This window comes from Carya illinoinensis, chromosome 1 (genome assembly GCF_018687715.1).
Source record: "Carya illinoinensis cultivar Pawnee chromosome 1, C.illinoinensisPawnee_v1, whole genome shotgun sequence".
NCBI classification, from domain to species: Eukaryota; Viridiplantae; Streptophyta; class Magnoliopsida; order Fagales; family Juglandaceae; genus Carya; species Carya illinoinensis.
Window position 1 is genome coordinate 52,455,153 of NC_056752.1, and position 20,816 is coordinate 52,475,968.

Genomic DNA, 20,816 nt, shown 5'->3' on the forward strand with positions numbered 1-20,816 from the left:
AAATTTGTGATAATGTTTTAGAATTATGCACGTAAAATACCATGAGGGGGTGTCAGTGTCACGAAGAGAACGCGTATTACACATTTATTGCAACTTTAAGTACGGCATCATTATAAGAACAATCTGAAAAAAAATCATATGATGGATCGCATTGATTAACAGAATAGTGCCTAAAAATAATAACCTAATCAACAATTCAGATAAGAATATCGTATGCAGGGATTGATCGATAGAAATAAATTCATTTGATCAGCAAGATGGAGACTAGCAAATCTCTATTTTCTTCCGTCTTTCTGGTTGGCTGTTCTTTCCTCCTTATTCCTTCATTTTTCTCTTTTGAAAAGACCAAGCTGATTGATATTTTTCAGAATATTTCGATCCAGTTATAATATTGGAGATACAAAAGACACCGAGCAATGCAGCCTGAATGAACACAAGGACTATATGCCACATGAAAGAAAACGGCTGAGACAGAATTATGCACATTATTATTGCTATTATTGAGGTAATTATTGTAATTTACACATGCTTATCTGCTACAAGCCGAACCTTATTCAAGGACTCTTTAAATGCTTGCCAAGCAACCATATAATGATCTTGGGATATCATGCCCTCCTCAACAACCTGCATGGCTCGTCTGTACAAATGATCAAACCACTGTACTGGGTTTGTGATATCAACATTATTGGAGCCAAGATCTGGTACATAGAGACGCTTAAAATCCTTCCTCCATCTCGACAAAATATACTGAAACGGGATTTCCTCTATGCCATTATAGTTGAGGACGCATAACGCATGTCGGCAAAGATAGCCTTTGAAGTTGAAGCAACTGCAAATGCAACGGACTTCTGCTGCTGCTTTATCATATATAACTTCTAAATTCCTGACGTCTTGCAGAATCTCCTCCCCCTCACGTTCTTTAACCATGTATGTTACAACTGGCCCATTTGCATGAACTTGTGTTATTCCAAAACAAGAAGACATCATTACTACCTCATCTTGGGACTTCTGGAATATTCCTTTTGTACACATCTTAGAAAGCTGCAACTCATAATAGGAGCTTGTTTTCAAAATAGGGTTTGAATCTCTTGACTCAAGATCATCAAGAGCTTCTTTCTGATGCTTCTTTTGTAGAACTAATTCGTACATGTAAAAAAACTCTTTCAAAGAAGTTTGTTGGTACACATAACCCTCAAAAAAAGGGCTCATGGACTCACCCTTTTCAAAGTTGGACATTCCAGCAAAGAATGTGTCTTTCGAATACACTGGTGCCCATCGCTCTCGATCTTCATACAACAGTTGAAGCCACTCATGTTCTCTCATTCCGAAGTGCTGGATCATGTTTTCCCAAGCCATTTCAAATTCATCCACTTTTAAAGAATCATACACCATCCTCCTAAATTCGTTCTGAAATGCATCGTATTCCAGCAACTCTCCCAAATTGTCAAGAATGCTCTGCATGACATGTGGCAAACAAAATCGATGGTGAGCCCTGGGGAACACCTCCGCAATTGCACTTTGCATGGTCCTGCACTGGTTTGTTAAGATGGTTTGTGGAGGTCGACCAGACATGCACGTCAGCCATGCCCTAAAAAACCAAATATATGTTTCTAATGTCTCATCTGCAAGCAAACCACAACCCAACAGAACAGACTGCCCATGGTGATTCACACCAACGAATGTAAAGAGTGGAATATCATAATTGTTTGACAAGCATGTTGTGTCAAATGCAACCACATCACCAAAATAACCGTATGCAGCCCTTGACCTAGAATCAATCCAAAATACATTCCTCAAATTCCCTTCATCATTGATATCCATCACATAGAAAAAATTTGGATCGGTTAACTGAACCCGACAGAAGTAATCATAAATGACTTGTGCATCTCCCATTTTAAGCTTCAAACGCTTGGAACGATCAACATGGTTGTTAGGTTCTCCTTCGTTGGAATTAGAGCTTCCATAACCAATTGCATCTACCACAGGTGTTCGATACAACTTGATTGTCCGTACTTCAACATCAACAGGTGGCTCCAACTTTCTTTTATCACCAGTCACCATCTTCTTGTGTGACTTGGAGTTTTGTGCTCTTTCGGGATCAAATGAATGATTGTGCTCAAGCTTGACTTCATCAACTCTCCACCTGTTAGATTCCACTAACCTCAACCTTATCATTGCTAGACAACCTGTTCTAGTTTCTTTCCTGCGACTGTTTGCTTCTTTGATTGTTTTGAAACCCTCACAGTTGCAACAGAGCACTGCACCACGCTTTTCTTTGCTGTTGCGTTTTGTCCAAGAAGATTTCACCCTGATAGCAAACCCAAGTTCTTTGGCATAGCAATTGTAAAAATTGTAAGCATCATCATATGATTCAAACTCCATCCCCACAACTGGTGGGGGATAGTCCTTTCTCTCAGATATGCCATTTTGATCATCAACTATGGCTGTATCATCCCTGTCAGTTTCAAGGTCATTGCCTTCAATCTCAAACAACTGCTCGCACTCATTCTCAAAATCATTACCTTCATGATCATTGTCTTCAGTCTCAAACAACTGCTCAGTTTCATGGTCATTATCAAGGTCAACATCATTCTCGAGCAGTGGCTTGCTGTTTTGAGAACCATCTTCTATCTGGTATAAGAAACAAGCCATCACTCAATGCTGCTTCAAAAGATAACATCTATAAAACACAGAAAACAACATCAATCTTGTTCTGCATATTGTTAATCTTCCAGATTGACCTTGTTCAAGTTTCTATCATAATTCGATTCTCTTAAACCTTTTGTATATGATTGATTCTCATAAACCTTTTGTATTCATATCCAACACGTAGAATAGTGGCCATATATTTCCAATTCATATGACTGATTTAGATGAAGTAAGAGATATTAAAAAATAAATAAATAAATAAAATTACATAGATACAATTAAAACTCCAGGACTGATGCAGCTAAGATGGGTTCATTACAGGCCAACAAGTCAAACATGACGCTCTCCATCATTGGTATATCATCCAATAACTGGGATAGAAACATATCTGGGATAGAAACGACAACATTTTCGTCTCTTCCTTTCATAATGCTATTTATTGTGCAACCTGAAACTCGTTATTCACTATTTTTCTATATTTGCCAACTTTGACAAATCAGCTCCAGCCAACCTCAACTCTAAATTGTCGAGGCTCTGATACTTAAAAAATTAGTGAGTTTAAGCTAATTCCTATCAGTTAAGAAATTACAAGGTTCTTTGATAGCAAAAGTTGCTTCAAGGATTCTACTCAGGCCTATCATCACTGGGAATGCGGCTAACTACCATATAAAAAACTTCCACATTGTAATAATATCCTAGGAAACGAGACGTGTATCCATCCTTGTTTTATTTGCTGATGACATCTTACTAAACAGTGATAGTACCACTGCACTCAACCACAAACATATCTCATCTCGGCAATTAGTCTAAAATGAATATATTTCAACATAGAAATCTTGTAGAACTACATTGACTGCATTCTATCACATACCAATATTACAGAAGAATACACTCAATTGTAAACTATTACTGCATTGACTGTATGTTTGCATAAAGCATTGTTTAGAACTACAAGATTTCAGAGATTACTTAGTAATTCTCAAATTAAATTCTAGCCAACATCATATATTCCCAAAATAATTCACAACTATCTTTGTTGCACACGACCAAACCATTTCAGTCATAATTAGCATCCCCAACAAAACGAAACAAAAAATTCCGTATATGCGCGCGCGCGAACACACATATATGTATGCATGTAGAATTTCACTCGAGTGAGCTAATTAAACTAACTCCTGTTGAGAAGTAAATTCAAAACCTAAATTTAGCAGTAAAGAGAACTCCGTGTAATAGTCTCAAGTTTCCTATCAATTCAAAAAGGGTGTAAAAGTGGGGCGCCCTGTGAAGAGAAAATGAAACCAAGGTCCAGATTGACTTTGGGCGGGAGATACTTATCACAGACGCGAGAGCACTGAATCAACAAAGAACATGACGGAATTGGAGGGGATGAGTGGAGTGCTTACGGTGGTTTCGATGTTGGGTTGCGGTGATAAGGCGTCGACGGCCGGAGAAAACGAGCTATCGTCGGTCATGGTTGACGGAGAGGGTCACACGCGTGGTGTCAAAGTCTGAGAGGTTAGTTTTGCCCTAAGTTTTCTCGCTGGCCTCGGTTTTTATTTTTTATTTTTATTTTTTTTTAAGACGGGATTTGTTTGAGGTCCTTGCGGGTTGGAGAAACTATGTTTTGAGTTGAGTTTTGGGTAGTTTTAAAGATTAGTTGGAAATGCAGGGGTTAAAGGAAAGATATTAATCCATATAAATCCTGAATTAGCTCTTGATTTTGGTCTTTTATAATTCGCTATTCGCGCAGATTTTAAAGAGACAGAATATTTAATATTTAATATAAATTAAATCTTTTTTTAAAGGAAAGCTCAACTTTTGATTCCATAAAATACACCTACGAAGAAAATAAAATTATTTATAACTATATAAAAAAATTAATTTTTTTAGTAGGTCTTTTTTTTTTTTAAAAAAAAAGAATACATATGATTTGTACATTAGAAGACTACATCTAATATTATTGGTACATAAATATAGAATAATACTACTTCTTTTTTTTTTTTTTTTAATAATACCTCTTCTTCATTCAAATCATAACAGGATGAATACAATGAAGAATTTCCTCTAAAGTAATGCTCTCCTCAGAGAGTTTCAAAGCATCCCGTGCAAGATTATGAGCAAATGAATTACAAGATCTAGGAATAATACTACTTAATCATTAAAAATTTATTGATTAGATGATTTTTTTGATGTGACACCATCATGTGATATCACTTATTAAAAAATATAAATATAAAAGTAATATAAAAAATTTAAGAGAATTAAAATAAATGTAATATGTAGAAATGATGAGTATAATTTTTTTTTTATAATTTTAGAAAAACTTTTATTTATTATAATGTACTAAACAAAATAAAGAAAGAAGTTGAGAAAAGAAATGAAAAGAAACGAAAAGAAAGAGATAAATGTAAAATTGTAAGACATGCTACCCAACACTTCTCATCCACGAGAATATTCAAAATGGTAGCATTGCCAACGTTTTCTGATCCACGAGAAAATGCAATAGGAGCTGGTGGCTGCCCGGCTGGTGCGCTATAACGTTTCCATCTCTCTCTCTCTCTCTCTCTCTCTCTCTCCCTCTCCAGCGCCCAATATGGCTTGGACCCTCCTCTCTTCCCCTCTCAACCTCCCACTCTCTCACTCCGCCATCATTGCCAAGACCAGCTCCAACAGACTGTGGAGCAGCACTGGAAGAAGTAGAGCAACGCCACCACCAACAAGAATAACTATCAGAGCCAATTCTGCAGAGCAAGACCAAGCCGAAGCCAATGACAAAGACAAAGACGCGCCGGCTTTCAATCCCTTCGGCTTTGTAACGGACAACCCATCTAGCCGCAGTGCCATCCAGCTCCCGGAGAGCCCTGCTGAGGACGGCAACGTCGGACAAATGATTTATGTAAGTTCAATGAGCTGGTGATGTTAGTTCAAATTTGTTATCATCCATTATTCATTTGGTTTAAGAGAGTATGTTCGTTGAGTTCATGGAGTTGTATACTCATTTCCAAGCTCTTATCAGTTAGCAAATTCTTTAATTTGAGGGCTTTGTGGGAGGCCTCCTCAGGCTTAGAAAATCTTATTTCTGTTAAGTGATCTATTTCTTGGATCCTGTGAAATCCATTCCCGAAGTACCTTTTAATAGTTCAATGAAAATACCCAAAATTCAGAACGATTCAGTCATGGAAAATGGTTAGTTTTTCGATCTTCTTTTGGGTTTCCATCAGATTAATATTCTAATGCAGTAATTGTATACGGTACTCCCAATAATATTAGCTTCTTAGTAAAGAAATGGCTAATCCAGATTTACTGCTCTTTCACTTTATAATCTAACGGTCTGTGATTTGTTGAAGGTTCTTAATACATGCTATATTCATTGCTATCTTGCAACTCTCTTGTTTTCCACTTTAGAGGATAGAAGACAAGGGAAGGGAATATGGCTCATCCATCAAGTCTGGGAAGTTTAGATGGTTTGTGAGGGAAACTGGTAAAATTATCTGCAGCCGCATTAGTTCCCTTTTTTTTTTTTCAACTTAGAATTTTGAAAAGTTTATTCTATCCTTGCAGGATTGTCTAAGGGTCGACGTGGAACAATCGTCTTCCTTCATGGGGCTCCAACGCAATCTTACAGCTATCGAGTCGTCATGTCTCAGGTTGCCTTGCCAAATTTTGTTGTTGATGCTAAATATACGTTCACTTCTTATCAGATTACCTACTCTTACTTTCCTGCTTCTTCCAGAAACATTGGGATTTAAAAAGCTCTCGTCCAAAGAAAGGATTTAACTCTAATACATCCCTATAGTTTGGAAATTGGCCTTCCAGCTTGTCAAAAGATGGTATACTATTAGCCAGAGACCTGCAATCTGGCCTCCATTTCTGTTTTGCTTGGTTTACTTTCATTGCTGCTTTATATCAGCAACAAAAGAAATCATATAAGAGGTCATCCACACTTCATTTTTCCGACCATCTACGTACCTTTGTATGTCTGAATTGACCATGTCTCAAAATGTTTTTCTGTCCTTTCACTTGGCCCATTCATTTGTTGTGATTGTGCCTCTCTCAGCTGTCCTCAACCGATTTGATCTTGTGTATTGCTTTAAGAGATATTTATCTTTGCTTTCATCCTGCATAGATGTCAGATTTTGGGTTCCGCTGTATCGCACCTGATTGGATAGGATTTGGGTTCAGTGACAAGCCACAGCCAGGATATGGTTTTGATTACACAGGTTTAAATATTTTGTCAATAAAGCATTTATAACATGTTTTCTTCCTCAATAAGCTCATATTTCTAAATGTGGATGTTTCCACTTTTACAGAAAAGGAGTTCCATGAGGAATTTGATAGATTACTTGATGTGTTGGGGGTCGAATCTCCTTTCTTTCTCGTTGTTCAGGTTTGAACATACTTGTGGGGGAAAAACTATAAGATTGTTATTTGTGGTAAAACTATCTAAAATCCTTCAACAGAATTGACTATATTACATTATTTTGTTTGACAACTTCCAAGGCATCCTAAATTTGCAATGGGATATGAACGTTGGAAAGAGTTAAGTAAAAGTATAATCATGTTAGAACTACATTAATGCTAAAGTTTGCAGGTGTCTGACATGTCCTCCTCTCACTTTCCCCGTGAAGGGGTTTCTTGTAGGTTCATACGGGTTGACTTGGGCCTTGAAAAACCCTAGCAAGATAACGAAGCTCGCAATTTTGAACAGTCCATTGACAGTTTCATCTCCCATTCCTGGACTGTTTCAGAAACTAAGGTTCAGTAATATGACCCATTAGTGGAATGCTTATATTTCACTCCTAATCTTGCTGAAAGAATTAGCAATTGATGAATGGCTTATATTTGATAATAATCTTGCAGCTTATATGTTGTTCAGCCAACATTGAGGCTACATTCAAAATACTGACCTTACAAAGGCTTTAGTGGCATTAGTACTTTACTGCCAATGAGATTTGATAATAATCTTGCAGCTTATATGTTGTTCAGCCAACATTGAGGCTACATTCAAAATACTGACCTCACAAAGGCTTTAGTGGTATTAGTACTTTACTGCCAATGAGATTTGACAATAATCTTGCAGCTTATATGTTTTTCAGCCAACATTGAGGCTACATTCAAAATACTGGCCATACAATGGATTTAGTGCTTTACTGCCAACATTTTTAAAAATTGTATCCTTTTATTCGTTTTTTTATCATATTACTAGTAGGACACCACTTAAGTTCGTTTTTTGTCCTTTAACTGCATATTTTCCCATTTTTTGGTACTCTTCCTGTGGCATATTTCATATATGCAAGGTTTTAACAACTGGTTATGCAAGTGTTTGATGATTTATGAATGCCATGCTTGGGAAAAATGTTGTTTTTATGATGTAATATTATACACTACTGCCAAATAATAAAAAGAGTAAGTTGATAAGTTATGAGCCTTAAAGTCATAAGAAGATTTATGTTCTCATTATCATTTTCTTGCTTCTTTCTAGAATTCCTCTCTATGGTGAATTTACATGCCAGAATGCAATTATGGCTGAGCGCTTTATTGAAGCAGGTAGCCCGTATGTATCCAAAGTGTTCTAGCTCTTTGATACTACTTCAAACTAAACCTCTGATTGCAGTCAGTAACATCTTCTGTCTCATGTATGTTAGGTCTTTTAATATTAGAGCTTCAGTGAAGCTTTTGGTCAATTCATCTGGTATTGTCATTTTTGAGTTTCTGGGCTATAGGGTTACTGATCTGGAATATAGCCCACTCATGTTTATTTGTGTAGTTTTGTTTAATGATTCCTTGTTTAAAGTGGGAACAATTCCATTTATTAGAAAAATTGAAACAGTATTTCTCATTACTTAATACTGAAAAGGTTGTTAAGTAGTAAAGGAACAAACTAAATTTTTCTGGGAACAGGAGCATTTCATTCCTTTATTAGATATCCTGTCAAGATTTTAAGGAAACGCTAATCATCTTCAAGTAAAGCTAATTGTATATATGTGCCAGAGGTGCAGTGGAAACAGTTTCCCTAATTCTTACATTGTAGCATAATAACTACTCTTGATGCATGCATTGCTCTTACAAAAGAATCTACGCTCTTGGCAGTTATGTCTTGAAGCTGGAAAAGGCTGAAGTGTATCGATTACCATATTTGGCAAGTGGTGGACCTGGATTTGGTATGTAATTCATCTCTGCTTTTGACCATTTTTGGACCGGAAAATTCTGGGTATTTAAGTTTTCTGTTTTGGTGTTTCAGCTCTTCTTGAAGCTGCAAGAAAGATTAATTTCACAGATACCTTAAGCCAAATAGCAGCTGGCTTTGCATCCGAAAGGTATAATGCTCTTGGGGAATTGAATATCTTGACATGTGTTTCTTCTTTACGTGCTTATGGCACAGGTTCTTATGGTTTCACATAGAAGTTGTATACATTCTGTAACCTTGATCTTAGAAGTCAAAATCCAGATCCAGAACATTGTACACCAGACATAAATAAATAGTTTTTAATGCCTAACCATGTCTAACCAGATTAAAAACTAGTTCATATGGTGTGTTAAGAACTATTGTAACGCTCCAATAGAAGGCCTAAACCACATGGCCTATAATCCAAAAGTGCTAGTCAATGATATAATCGGAGCCCTATTAGAAGTTTTATAAAAGCAATGTGGGATCTCATTCGCCACCTATCCTTATTCTTATCATATGAGATATTATAATCTCCCCCTCTTAAATTCCCGACGTCCTCCTCGGGCCTGTCCATTGTAGGTGGCATGGCTCAAGTCTCACATTTCTGGTTGAGATAGGCTCTGATACCTTTTGTAACACCCCAATAGAAGGCCCAAACCACGTGGCTTATACTCCAAAAAGACTAGCCATTTATTGTGCAATGCTAGGACTCATAACATTAAATGGGTTATTTGATGGTGAAAATTTCCAAGTTTTTCTATACCCTTCCTGAAGTTTGATGTGTTCAACTTTTCATTTGAAGATTAGTTAATGTGTCTCAAAGTTCACTTCTTTACTCGACTCTACACCTTGAGGCGTGCGTCATACTTTGCAAGGGCTTGACTGTAATAGAACATGGGTTTGACTAATGAGTAGCATGTCAACTCATAAAACTGAAGGCAAGGAATCTTCTTAATAGATACCATGTACATGCACAGGTTGTGCCAAAAGCCTGTAGCCTGATTTGCATAACACCCAAGCCTCCAAAATGGAGGTCTTGGGTTCAAGTCCCCCTCCCCAATGTATCAAAAAAAAAAAAAAAAAATGCACAGGTTGTGCCAATGAGTAGCGTGTCAACTCATAAAACTGAAGGCAAGGAATCTTCTTAATAGATACCATGTACATGCACAGGTTGTGCCAAAAGCCTGTAGCCTGATTGGCATAACACCCAAGCCTCCAAAATGGAGGTCTTGGGTTCAAGTCCCCCTCCCCAATGTATCCAAAAAAAAAAATGCACAGGTTGTAGTATTATTATCAAGATTTAGATCCTCTAGAGTTTCTACCTGACCCTTAGAGTTTAGAGTGGAAGAGAGATAGACATATAAAATGGGTCCAACAACATTTATAGTTACCCTAGTGAATTCCTTGAGCAACATTAAATGCTTAATAAATGTTGTGGGACCCACTTTATGTGTTTATCTATTTCCTACTCTAAGTCCTAGACTTTGGACAAGAATGCTCTAGGGGATCTAAATCCATGTTATGATACCCATGGCCATATGCAACATGCATTGCAGGTGGTTTCCTAGCAAACTAATAATTGTCAATTCTTCCAAAGTTTAACAGGGATGTTTTCGTGCGTTTCATCAATTACATGTATTCACCATTGTTCATTCTACTAAGATACTGTTCAGCTGTCTGCTAATAAAGTATGAGTTGGTGGATTCTGGCCTTACAGATGGGATAAGCCGATACTTCTTGTTTGGGGGATATCAGACAAGTATTTGCCTCAATCTCTGGCAGAAGAGTTTCAGAAAGGAAATCCCAATACCATCAAGTTGAAGTTAATAGAAGGTGCTGGTCATATGCCACAGGAGGATTGGTGAGTCACTTTGGTACGGCATTCATGTGCAGTTCAACTTCTTTTTCGAAAAGTTGACCTTCATCTTATTTTGACAGGCCTGAGAAAGTTGTCGATGCTCTGAAAGTATTTTTTTGAATCCAGCTCATGGATCAAAACTATAACCCAAAGATTAGCCTCTAGCAAGTGTTAATATTCAAATTGTACTGCCATTTGGCTGAAGGTAAGACAAGCTTCTCCCCTGTAAAAATGTCTCGCTCTAAAGTTCTTGTCTTTCCCCTATCATTTTTTATTTACTTCTAAATGAAAACGATGCTGTAGACAAATCAATGTTGTCAACAAGATAATTCTCAAATTAAAGAGCCCACAAGGCTCCAAGTTTCATTTCAATAGAGTAAAGGTCCAAGACAAGCAAAAAATAGTCCACTCCGTTTGATGGCCTAAATCTTGCTCAATCGACCAACTGAAGCAAAAATGGTCTGAAGTCTCTGGTCAGCTTCCATCTGCCAATCCGTCGGTTTAAACAAGGCGTTTCAATTGACCATCATTTGATCTTGTTATAAATTACAATTTTGCATTTAGCCAATTATTTATTTTTGTAAAGGAAATCCCAACACCCATCTTGTTTGGGGGATATCAGTCAAGTATTTGAGGTGCGTTAAGGGAGTTTGTAAGGTAATTTGTTGAAGTTCTCTTCAGAGATCAAACATTTCTCCAATTATTTATTTTTATCCTGCATACTTGAACTTGAAGTTCGCATTTTGAGCTTTTTAATGCAAATATTATTTTTTATGAAAAAGTATTATAAGTAAGAGTTCGTGAATTTCCCAGAATGTATTGTGCAATTTCTGCAGTTGAACTCAAAGCCAAGATGAAATCTTTGCATTCTGATTAAACTGACCCATTCATGTGAAAGACGGAGCAATATCTTAGGTACAATGGTGTGCAGCAATGCCATACTTTCATATAACATATAGAAGTGAGTGAATACATACCGGAAGATGATCTTAGAAAGCCACATAATCACGAGTGTCCAAATTTCTTGACAAAAAAGTTCGAGTACTAACAATTGCTACAGACACAGAATGTGATGGTCATTCCAATCTTACCAAAACAGGTAACAACATGACATCCTTCTACATATCTATAGATATACCTACTTAGCTTTCTTCTCTGCCTTCTTACTTTTTGGGCGGGTTGCCACCTTTTTCTTGGATGTCTTCTCTGTCTTAGCTCGTTTATTAGTGGTTGCCCTTTCCATATTCTTCCTTTGAACTCCAGAATCGTCACTATCATTGGCAGCAGCACCACCACCATCAGCATTATCATCATCACTACTCTCGTTGTCATCATTGTCCTTAGGTTTTGTCTTGACTGTAGGCTTTTCACCTCGACCTCTAGGCTTGGGTCCTTTCTTCAGTTTCTCACTTCCAATAATTTCTTTTTCATCTGCTGGTTCATCAATATCGTCATCACCATTTCCACCACCTTTTCTCTTAGAAGTTCGCTTTTTTGGTTCACCCAAGGCTTTTGCAGCTTGGTTTCCAATTAGCTTTTGCAACTCCGGTACATAGGCTGTTGTCTACCGACCAAAACCATGCTCAACATATGAATTCCCAAATTAAAAATAATAACCATAAAACGGTCGTGTTTGAGAAAGACATACCCTGCCTCCAGCATTGATAAAATCAATTTTCTTCCCTGTCATAACACAGAATTTCATAATTATTTGCAATTCAATCCGTCTAAGAAATCCAGCCACACAAATAATCTATATGCAATTTTGTTTAGGAAAATAAATGTAGCAAAGAAAATGAATTGATAATAATTTGAATTTGGCACTGGTCTCAAGACATCATCAAATTGGCTAGAAATCCCCAAGAATATGAGATCTAATAGTAATAAAACCTTGACAACCACTGGGTTGAAATGGAAACACTATTGCCATGGTTTTGAAGCAGAAATGATCGTGAAAAGGCAAAAAGAAAAATTAGGTTTATAATCTTGCAGTATTTAAAAGCAAAATAATCAGTGACATCAATGAAAAACTATCAGGAACATGTGAAAGAGAGAGAAAAACCAAGACTATAATCTCGCAGTATCAAAGAGCAAAGTAAGTAACATCATTGAAAACCTATCATGACCAATTGAAAGAATATTTCAGCACATGTGCTACAAGGCGCTAGCTTTAGTTTCTATGGTGTGATCATATACTTTCATCATGAGATGAATGACAAATCATATACTTCCATCATGAGATGAATGACAAATTCACATGATTAAGATAGCAGTCAATGATCGTTGTTTGGAGATAACCATATAAAAAATATTATCCAGGTATCCAAACAAATTACTGTAGTTCATATAAGATTTCACATGAGACAGGGGAGCAGACCATCAACAGAAGCCTTAGATTTCTTTTCGCGGGAATGAAATATCCAGTTTTTAGGAAACTGACTACTATCTGCTCCAACTTGAATTGCTTTCTGAATGACCTGTAAAATTAATTCTTGTGTCAAAATGATCACCTATAAAAAGAAGTATCTTACCATTAACTTTTCCAGGCCTTTTGCCCCATCGAAAATGAAATAACCACTCAGGAGGAAAGCGACTGCATTCAGCATCAACTCTAACGGCATATTGAATAACCTACATGTATCGTCCTCTATGTATTCCATGAAGAATGTATGTTCCACATTTTGAAAAAACCAAAATTTAAACAAAATACTCTGAAACAAGGTACTATGGCCCACCTCATTTATGCACTTGTGTAAAGTTGCACAGTTTTCTTTGGACAGGCTGGCAGCAATTTGCAGTGGATGGATTCTTGCCTGTGAGGCAATAAATTAGACATTAAATCCCTGAATTGACTTGTAGAAAAAAATTTGCGTTGTGAAGAAGCAACCAAAATTTTAATAGTCTCAAAACTTCACCATCAATTGGTAATATCCCTTGGTTTCCGAGAACAGATCAAAACCTAAGTGATTTTCCCCATAGGAGTACAAACTGAGAACAGGTTGATATGTGTTATGTCAAAACATATTCATCTCTAAGGAGTCAAACTACATTCATCAAACTGAAGAAAACATACACAGAAACATCAGTTTTTTTACACGTAGGAAACATCAAACTCAAAAGCACAAATGGTCACAATGATTTCCAAACTAAATCTACATATTCAAAGCAAAATCATTTGTTGAAAATAAAACTTAAGTGATGTCAGATATAAAGGATGTACTGACTTGGTATAGCACTTCATCTGCAATCCAATTGCCAATACCTGCCATGTAACTCTGCAAACATTTAGAAAATAAGAAGAAAAATTACAGAAAGAAATAATAATCATTGAAAACATAAAATACTTGCACAGAACTGATAATTCTTGAAAACTGCTAGGATTCAAAACAAACAACTATCGAGGGTTAGGATCCTCCTGTCCTCTTTTTGCTCAGAAAATAGATATTTTTTATTGGTTTTGTCAGACTCAGCAACTTGAAAAGGAATTGCTCTGCTATGAGAAAACTAATTTTTAAAAAGCAGACTGGTCCGAAAACATTAAAACGTAAACCAACAAAGAACCATTTTATGGCTGCTTCCATATCTTGGGCTAAGGACAAGGAACAAAGGATTTACACTCTCTTTCACCACTTCTATAATTATGATTATATATCACGACTATTATACTCTTTCACCAGTTCTTTTTCAAAAAAATATAAATTATGATTATATATCATATCTATTGAATACCCCTTGTTCAAACACTGATTGACAGTAGTTCATTAAAGATCCGTGTACCTGCAAATATTCCAGCCTATGTCCCTTGGATAAAGCCTCCCAAAATTTAACAAGAAGCTAGTAGCATTTCACAGTGGCAGAAAGTGGACGTCGGCGTCTAAACTCGACCAAGTCTCAACCCAACTATTTGGGATCAGCTACATGATCTCATAATGCCATTCTACATTGTTAGGGAAATTTTTCTCATTGCTCAGAATACAAATTATATTACTTCAGTGGGTGTCAGGGTGTCAGCTAGGAGTTGCCTCAATTGATAAACTCTCTTGATGCCGTACAAGAGACATGGATTGAACCCAAACCAAGTAAAAGAGTTCAAGGCCTATTCTCAAAAAGATTTTGTTTACCTATAAAAAATAATAATAAAAAAAGTAAAAGAGTTCGAGGAAAAGGAGAGTGTCTCGCTTGTAGTTTGTGGGCCTACACAATGGACCCACTACATGTTACAAACTTTTTTCTGCCTTCCCCATCAATAATACTTCATCTTAAACTACATTTCTTATCTGTCTTTTGTGGTGATTGCCATTTGTTGCAGAAAATCATAAGTTAAAAAGCTTTCATAGCACAAACGAGTGAGTCAAATAATAATTATCTACTCTTACAGATCTCCTACCTTTTTTGTTTTTTTTTTTTTTTGTTTTATAAGTAAGACCTCTTACTTTGTCCTAAAATCAATCTACAAAATAAAAAATTTACAGTTGTTTTATGAAGATTACTGAATAGGACGGGTTTGCCTACTCCATTTAAAAATCCTCATTGACATGGAATCCTAGAAACTTCAAGAAGCTCCAACAAAGAGAGGGGGCATAGATCTCAGATTCTCAGTAGCCAAGTGCCAACTCATCAATTAAAAGTGTCTTATTTGGAGCCAAAGGAATAGGCAGAAATACACAGGGCAAGCCATGCCAAGTGCATGACAGCTTCTTCCATTCCAAATAGTTTAAACCATCAAACATAACGAAGATGAAGCAGCAGGTAATGAATATCCAGCGACATAGAGTCTGAATTAGGCACTATGTGCATATAGAAAATAAAATCATTACAATCAGCTCAAACGCGTGGACAGTCTAGCCATTTTAATAGCAAATACTTAATTCTATTCTAAACCATTCCATTATCCATATGTCAGCTCTCAGTTACTTCACACAAGTAACAGCACTGCACACAAGAAAAAAAACCTCATCCGAATACATAATTTAGCACAACAGATTGTTCACAAGTCACATCATATCAGATAATTTTAATGATGAAAAAGTTTTGCAGACATCTAAATTTGTTGGGGAAACATTGAAGAGAATTTGTCTAAATGCCTAGATCACATAATCCCAAGCATGCATGATAGAGATATGGCATCTGTTTATTCCCAGACAAGCATGATATATATTACTTTAGCACAATGATCTTGGGAACAGCCAGAAAAGTGAGTGAAGCAGCTCCAACCTGGTCAAGTAGTAAAGCCTTAATTGCAATTTTCTTCTTGCTCAAGGAGTCAATAAATTCATCAATTGTCATAGGCTCCAATAGAGCATCCGGTCCAAGCTCAGATATGGGAGGTACTGCAGCTGGCTGTATTGACAAAACCATTGGGAAGGCTTATTAAAATCACTCCCGAGTATCATAATAAAAATACAAAAATATCATGGAGAACTTCCACTTGATTAGCAGGTAGCGGTACAATACATCTGGGAGGAAGCGGACTTTAGCAAATCGCCTTTTGTCGGTGAAAGACAGCTCCAAACCATCATCTAGCTGCACAAGAGCATTCAATGAATTAGAAATTTAAAATCCTGACTAACTGTTTGAAAATAATTCTTATAATGATTTTATTTTATACGTAATTCTTATAATGATGAAAGTACCTTCTCATAGCTTCTAGTGTATGGTATGGAACGTTAAATCAAATCAAATGTGAATAAACATTAAAAATGCAGTCCATATATTAGCGAGGAAATGGAGAGTAATCACTATATGTGAGAACAAAATATTATAAAGGCCCACTCATTCAAATACCAACCGTATGGAGAATAAAACTAGATGGAACAAACACAATCACCAGCTCCGTGAGAACTTTTTCACCTTCTTAGACTCAATTACAAAGAGTATCCACAACAAACTAATAAGGTTTTTGAACTTTCATTGTCAAATATAGATGCAATGCCCTAGTGCAAGTTATGCAACAATTGAGAATAGGCAAGTATGCATCATAGATTTGATTTATAATAGAAAAAATCTAGTTTTAACGAGATAAGACCATGAACTTTAATATAAATGACCTGAACCACACTATAGCTTGTGTGGAAGTACAGTGCTCTCACAACTGCAATAATGTAATATCCCGACATCATTAATTTAAAGGGGAAAACAAATTAATACAAGCATAAACGTTCCCACTAATGGAAAGAGCAAAAAAAAAAAAAAAATCTTACTTCTACAAAAAACTTTGAATATTTGGAAGGCCATTCATCAGTGTCCTTTACAGCAGACCTGTTCGCATAACATTGTTATAACATTTAACAATATGAAACCAGCATACAAATCGTGAACACCAAACAGGCACAACATTGGAACAAAATTTCCAAATAAATAATTTCAGTGTCAGCCCTAAATATCTGACTCTAAAATTGCATAAAAACTAGTATTCTTTTGGGCATGAAACTTTACATTCATAATTTGGAAGTCGCCGTTTAAGAGAAGCATGTCATAGTCCATGCATATAACAAGCTATAGTTTAAAAAGAAAACTAGGGTAATTACATTTTGCACTCCCAAATTTTCCCGCTCCAGATTATGGCTTCCAATGGGATGGATTTGTGGAACTATTATATTATAGAGAATTGCTATATAGCAGCCGCTTCACCGCATACCCAGTACGAGCTTCCCAGCATGGCTTTTTAAAAAAAAAAAAAAAAAAAAAAGAAATGCAAAACGCAAGGGTCTTCGAGCTTCTCCCCTCCCCCTCCCCCTCCCCCTCCATGCGAATCTCCTCCCCTGGGTCTCTCCCTGAAAATGCAGCTACATGCAGCTACGTTCGTGTTTCCCCTCGTTACTGCAGTGCGTCCAGTCTAATTTTTTTTTTTATAGCTTTTAAAAATGGATCGGAAGATGATCCACCAAAGCGGGTAGCCTTAACCGGATGTGTGGTAACAGGTAAGCCCGTAGGCTGTTCCCGTCCCTGTCAGGGGAGATGCCAACCATCTCTCCTTTCTACGAACACAGTCTACTTCTTCAACGCAGTCACCAATTACAGGCGGGAAGCACCACAATATGTGCAGGTTCATTAGGCAGAGACAGATTTCAACCAAATCGTGGGCCACACCAAATCCATCTATGTGACCTTCGGCTGAGAACGTGAAGGAATGATCGGATATTGGGAGTCATCAGCGATGGTGAAGCACATTCAGGAGGAAAAGAAGGTATAACCAAAAGCATGTACATTCTATTTTCTTCTTCCCACAGATCCATCGGCGCAGGTTCTGAATTTTTTTTTTTTTTTTTTGGTGCTTCGGTCTTTTATATTTGCAGGGCATTTCCATGATTGAGTTGGGCCCACAGTAACAGAGTACTTCCTAAGAGTCCTAGGTGTGTTTTCTCTTGTTTCTTCTTCCTTCTTTTGAAAGTAAGAATGATTTCTTCTTTCTTCTCGCCTAATCCAAAATTTACTGAAACTGAACATTCAATTATAGAAATTGTACGTTTTGCAATCTGATCCATTTATGTAGATTATGGATCTATTTCTGTGATGTAATCTGAAGACTAAAACCAAGACTTAACTGGAAGGAACAGACGGAAGGTAGAATCTCGTATTCCTCTAAGAGAGAGAAGTCTGAAGCTGAGAGAGGGAAAGAGCAGAACGGGGAGGGAGGGGAGAAAAGCTCGTGAATTTTCATTCGAAGGGGAGAACCATGGCCTGGCATTTAGACCCGGTTTTTTCCTTTGGTGTGCGGTGTGATGTTTCCGAAACAGCTGCTAAGCAGAGTTTTTCTATATTATAACCTTAATGTGGTTCGTGATCATCTAAGGGTACCAAACTAGAACACCTTCTATGTCATAATTTTACCACAGAAAAGACTAGGCAGAACATACTACACGAACGGCAAGCAGATATATCCAAACATGCCTGACCTCTTATAAGTTGTAACTGCAACGCCCTTAATATATATGGCACCCGCCATCCCTGAAAACATGAGACCACTTAAGTGATGGACACTGAGCATCAAGCATATGATCATATTTGTACAACTTTTCAGGAGCTGTTTTTCTTTTTGGATTAAGAAAGTCAATTTTGAACATAATCCAAAGTTTCCAAAAAATATAAAACAATTAAAAAAAACCTTTTACCAATTTAAGAAAGATTAGCCTACAACCCACACACCGCCATGCAAGTCCCTGTTTGGTAATTCCACATTCCTAAACGTTTTCTATCTTTGTTCATTCTCAAAAAGCAGAAAACATTTTTTAAAACGCAACACAGACCAAACACGCCCTCGGAAGAGAAAAATAGTACCTTTTGTTGACTTAAAAAAGAAAAACGAATTTGTTCTCGCTACAATATTTTTAGGGTTTTTAAAGAGCAACGTACCAAATTGGAATGAAGGAAAGGGAGGCGAATCGAGCTGGAGCCAGAGGTTTTTGCCCTTGCGGTGAGCAGCAATTACGGTTTTACCCAGGAGAGCGGCCTCGAAATCGGAGGGGGTGACTCCATCGACGACCTTGGGGTCGTTAGCTATGACCGCCTTCTTGATCTTCTTACCGAGGCAGTTCTCCTCTACGGCCCGCCTCGCCGCCTCCACCTCCGGGAGCTCCGGCATTCAGCTCAGTCGTACGGACTGGTATCGAGTTTTCGCGCGCTTTTTGAGAGTGAGAGTAGAGCTTTGGTTGTGCGACATTTTGTGCGGTGTTCAGGACGTTTTCTTTATGGAAACCCCGAAACGAGATCTACGAGTGCGAAGCAATATGTTGCGGCCCATGTAGTGGCCCGTATAACTCCTGTCTATCTTGTTTTGGGCTTTCTGGGTGAGAAAAAAGGGCTAGAGCCCCTTGTAAAAGCTTAATCAATCAATCAATCTGGCCCAACAGCATTAGAAAAACAAATCTAAAAAATAATTAAAATATTGTATGAATTATACAAATAAAGTATTTAAAAACACGATTTTAATTTTTTTTATTTTTCTTATAAAAAATATATAATATATGGATTATAAATAGAACAATTAAATTATTTTAATAAGAATAAAATAAAATAAAAAATAATATTAAAATATATAAAATGTATAGTATAAGGTAATGAATAGTATCCCTCCAAAAATAAATATAAACGTAATTAAGATATTGTACAAATTATAAAAATAAATTATTTTAAAACACAATTTTAATAGAGGTGGCCTAAATATTTATAAATATATTATTTTTATAATATTCTTATATAGATATTTTAATTCCAAAATGATCGTCCCTCTCCATCTTTAAACCTAAGTTCTTTATAGTTTATATATACTATAAGGCCTTGTTTGGGTTTAAAATGACTCTCAATTTATCTTATTTAATTATTATAATTTTGTCAAATTTTTAAACAAAATATAAGAAATAATTCAATTTTTTCAAATTCTAACATAAAAATTATATTTTAATAATATTTTATTCAACTTTAATCTCATCTCATTTTAACTTAACTCGCCATCAAAACCTCCCCTACAGTCTTGTTTGAGGCCAAGTTTGGACATGCAAAAAAGGTTGTGCCTCATTTCATCTATGATAAATATTTTAACTATAAAAATAAATTTACAAATTGACGTAATTAAATTTTATACGTTAAATTATAAAATAAATTTTATTATAAAATAAATTTAATTTATCATATAAAGTTATGTTGATTTATGAATTTATTATTATAAAATCTCTTTATAAATACGAGACTGCACTTTATTTATTAATGTGAATTGAAATATTGGGTAACGTTGCTGCATACGTGAGGGGTAACACAGATGACTAGTTTATCATTTCATTTGTATATTTGTTGAAGCCAAGAACTAGAAGGCTGCCGGGAGTATCCACATCACTTCCTCATCAGGCACGCAGGTTATTTAGAAAATGTGCCGACCAGATTCCATACAGATGCCGGAGTAATCAACACAAGTAAAACAAACAAAACCAAGTTGTCATTTCATCCCTTCCACCCAACTCAACCAAAAAAAAAAAAAAAATGATATATATGGAAATATATACTATAATGTTAGCTCAAAACATTAAAGATGCCCGCTCCGATTCTATGGACTACAGCCTCAGATTGGTTGTTGGATATTCGTTTAATCATTTATTAAAATATGGGCTATTATCATCTACGTGCATGTGTGGTAGATGGATGGATGGG

General features: G+C 36.4%; 3 protein-coding genes and 1 non-coding gene across 8 annotated transcripts; 1 reads left to right on the forward strand and 3 right to left on the reverse strand.

Moving 5' to 3' along the window:
* Positions 1-466: 466 nt before the first annotated feature.
* Positions 467-4,216, reverse strand: LOC122284334 (protein FAR1-RELATED SEQUENCE 8-like). 2 transcript variants are annotated; one of them, XM_043095284.1, is made up of 2 exons: positions 4,053-4,216; positions 467-2,631 (listed from the first exon to the last, which is right to left on the reverse strand). In XM_043095284.1, the coding sequence occupies exons 1-2, from the start codon at positions 4,119-4,121 to the stop codon at positions 520-522; spliced, it is 2,181 nt and encodes a 726-aa protein (XP_042951218.1). In that variant the 5' UTR covers positions 4,122-4,216; the 3' UTR covers positions 467-519. The 2 variants fall into 2 exon arrangements, with proteins under 2 accessions (XP_042951218.1, XP_042951219.1); XM_043095285.1 differs by having other exon boundaries at positions 467-2,680; positions 4,053-4,178.
* Positions 4,217-5,091: 875 nt separating this feature from the next.
* On the forward strand, positions 5,092-11,410 carry LOC122284386 (cis-3-alkyl-4-alkyloxetan-2-one decarboxylase). Of its 3 annotated transcripts, XR_006231765.1 has the most exons (12): positions 5,093-5,545; positions 6,055-6,130; positions 6,211-6,296; positions 6,776-6,869; positions 6,960-7,036; positions 7,278-7,405; positions 8,132-8,203; positions 8,740-8,810; positions 8,891-8,966; positions 10,536-10,679; positions 10,757-10,881; positions 10,980-11,410. XR_006231765.1 is itself a non-coding variant. In XM_043095288.1 (11 exons), the coding sequence occupies exons 1-11, from the start codon at positions 5,243-5,245 to the stop codon at positions 10,794-10,796; spliced, it is 1,167 nt and encodes a 388-aa protein (XP_042951222.1). In that variant the 5' UTR covers positions 5,093-5,242; the 3' UTR covers positions 10,797-11,410. The 3 variants fall into 3 exon arrangements, 2 of the variants coding, with proteins under 2 accessions (XP_042951223.1, XP_042951222.1); XM_043095288.1 differs by having other exon boundaries at positions 10,757-11,410; XM_043095289.1 differs by lacking the exon at positions 8,132-8,203 and having other exon boundaries at positions 5,092-5,545; positions 10,757-11,410.
* A 192-nt stretch (positions 11,411-11,602) lies between these two features.
* On the reverse strand, positions 11,603-19,357 carry LOC122284360 (formamidopyrimidine-DNA glycosylase). 2 transcript variants are annotated; one of them, XM_043095287.1, is made up of 10 exons: positions 19,029-19,357; positions 18,572-18,623; positions 16,877-16,934; positions 16,131-16,199; positions 15,891-16,016; positions 13,901-13,951; positions 13,412-13,489; positions 13,208-13,307; positions 12,325-12,359; positions 11,603-12,240 (listed from the first exon to the last, which is right to left on the reverse strand). In XM_043095287.1, the coding sequence occupies exons 1-10, from the start codon at positions 19,255-19,257 to the stop codon at positions 11,815-11,817; spliced, it is 1,224 nt and encodes a 407-aa protein (XP_042951221.1). In that variant the 5' UTR covers positions 19,258-19,357; the 3' UTR covers positions 11,603-11,814. The 2 variants fall into 2 exon arrangements, with proteins under 2 accessions (XP_042951221.1, XP_042951220.1); XM_043095286.1 differs by lacking the exon at positions 13,208-13,307 and adding an exon at positions 13,054-13,153 and having other exon boundaries at positions 19,029-19,352.
* LOC122293929 lies at positions 17,536-17,663 on the reverse strand. The gene has a single exon (XR_006237401.1). It is a non-coding gene; the product is annotated as a U6atac minor spliceosomal RNA (small nuclear RNA).
* Positions 19,358-20,816: the final 1,459 nt, after the last annotated feature.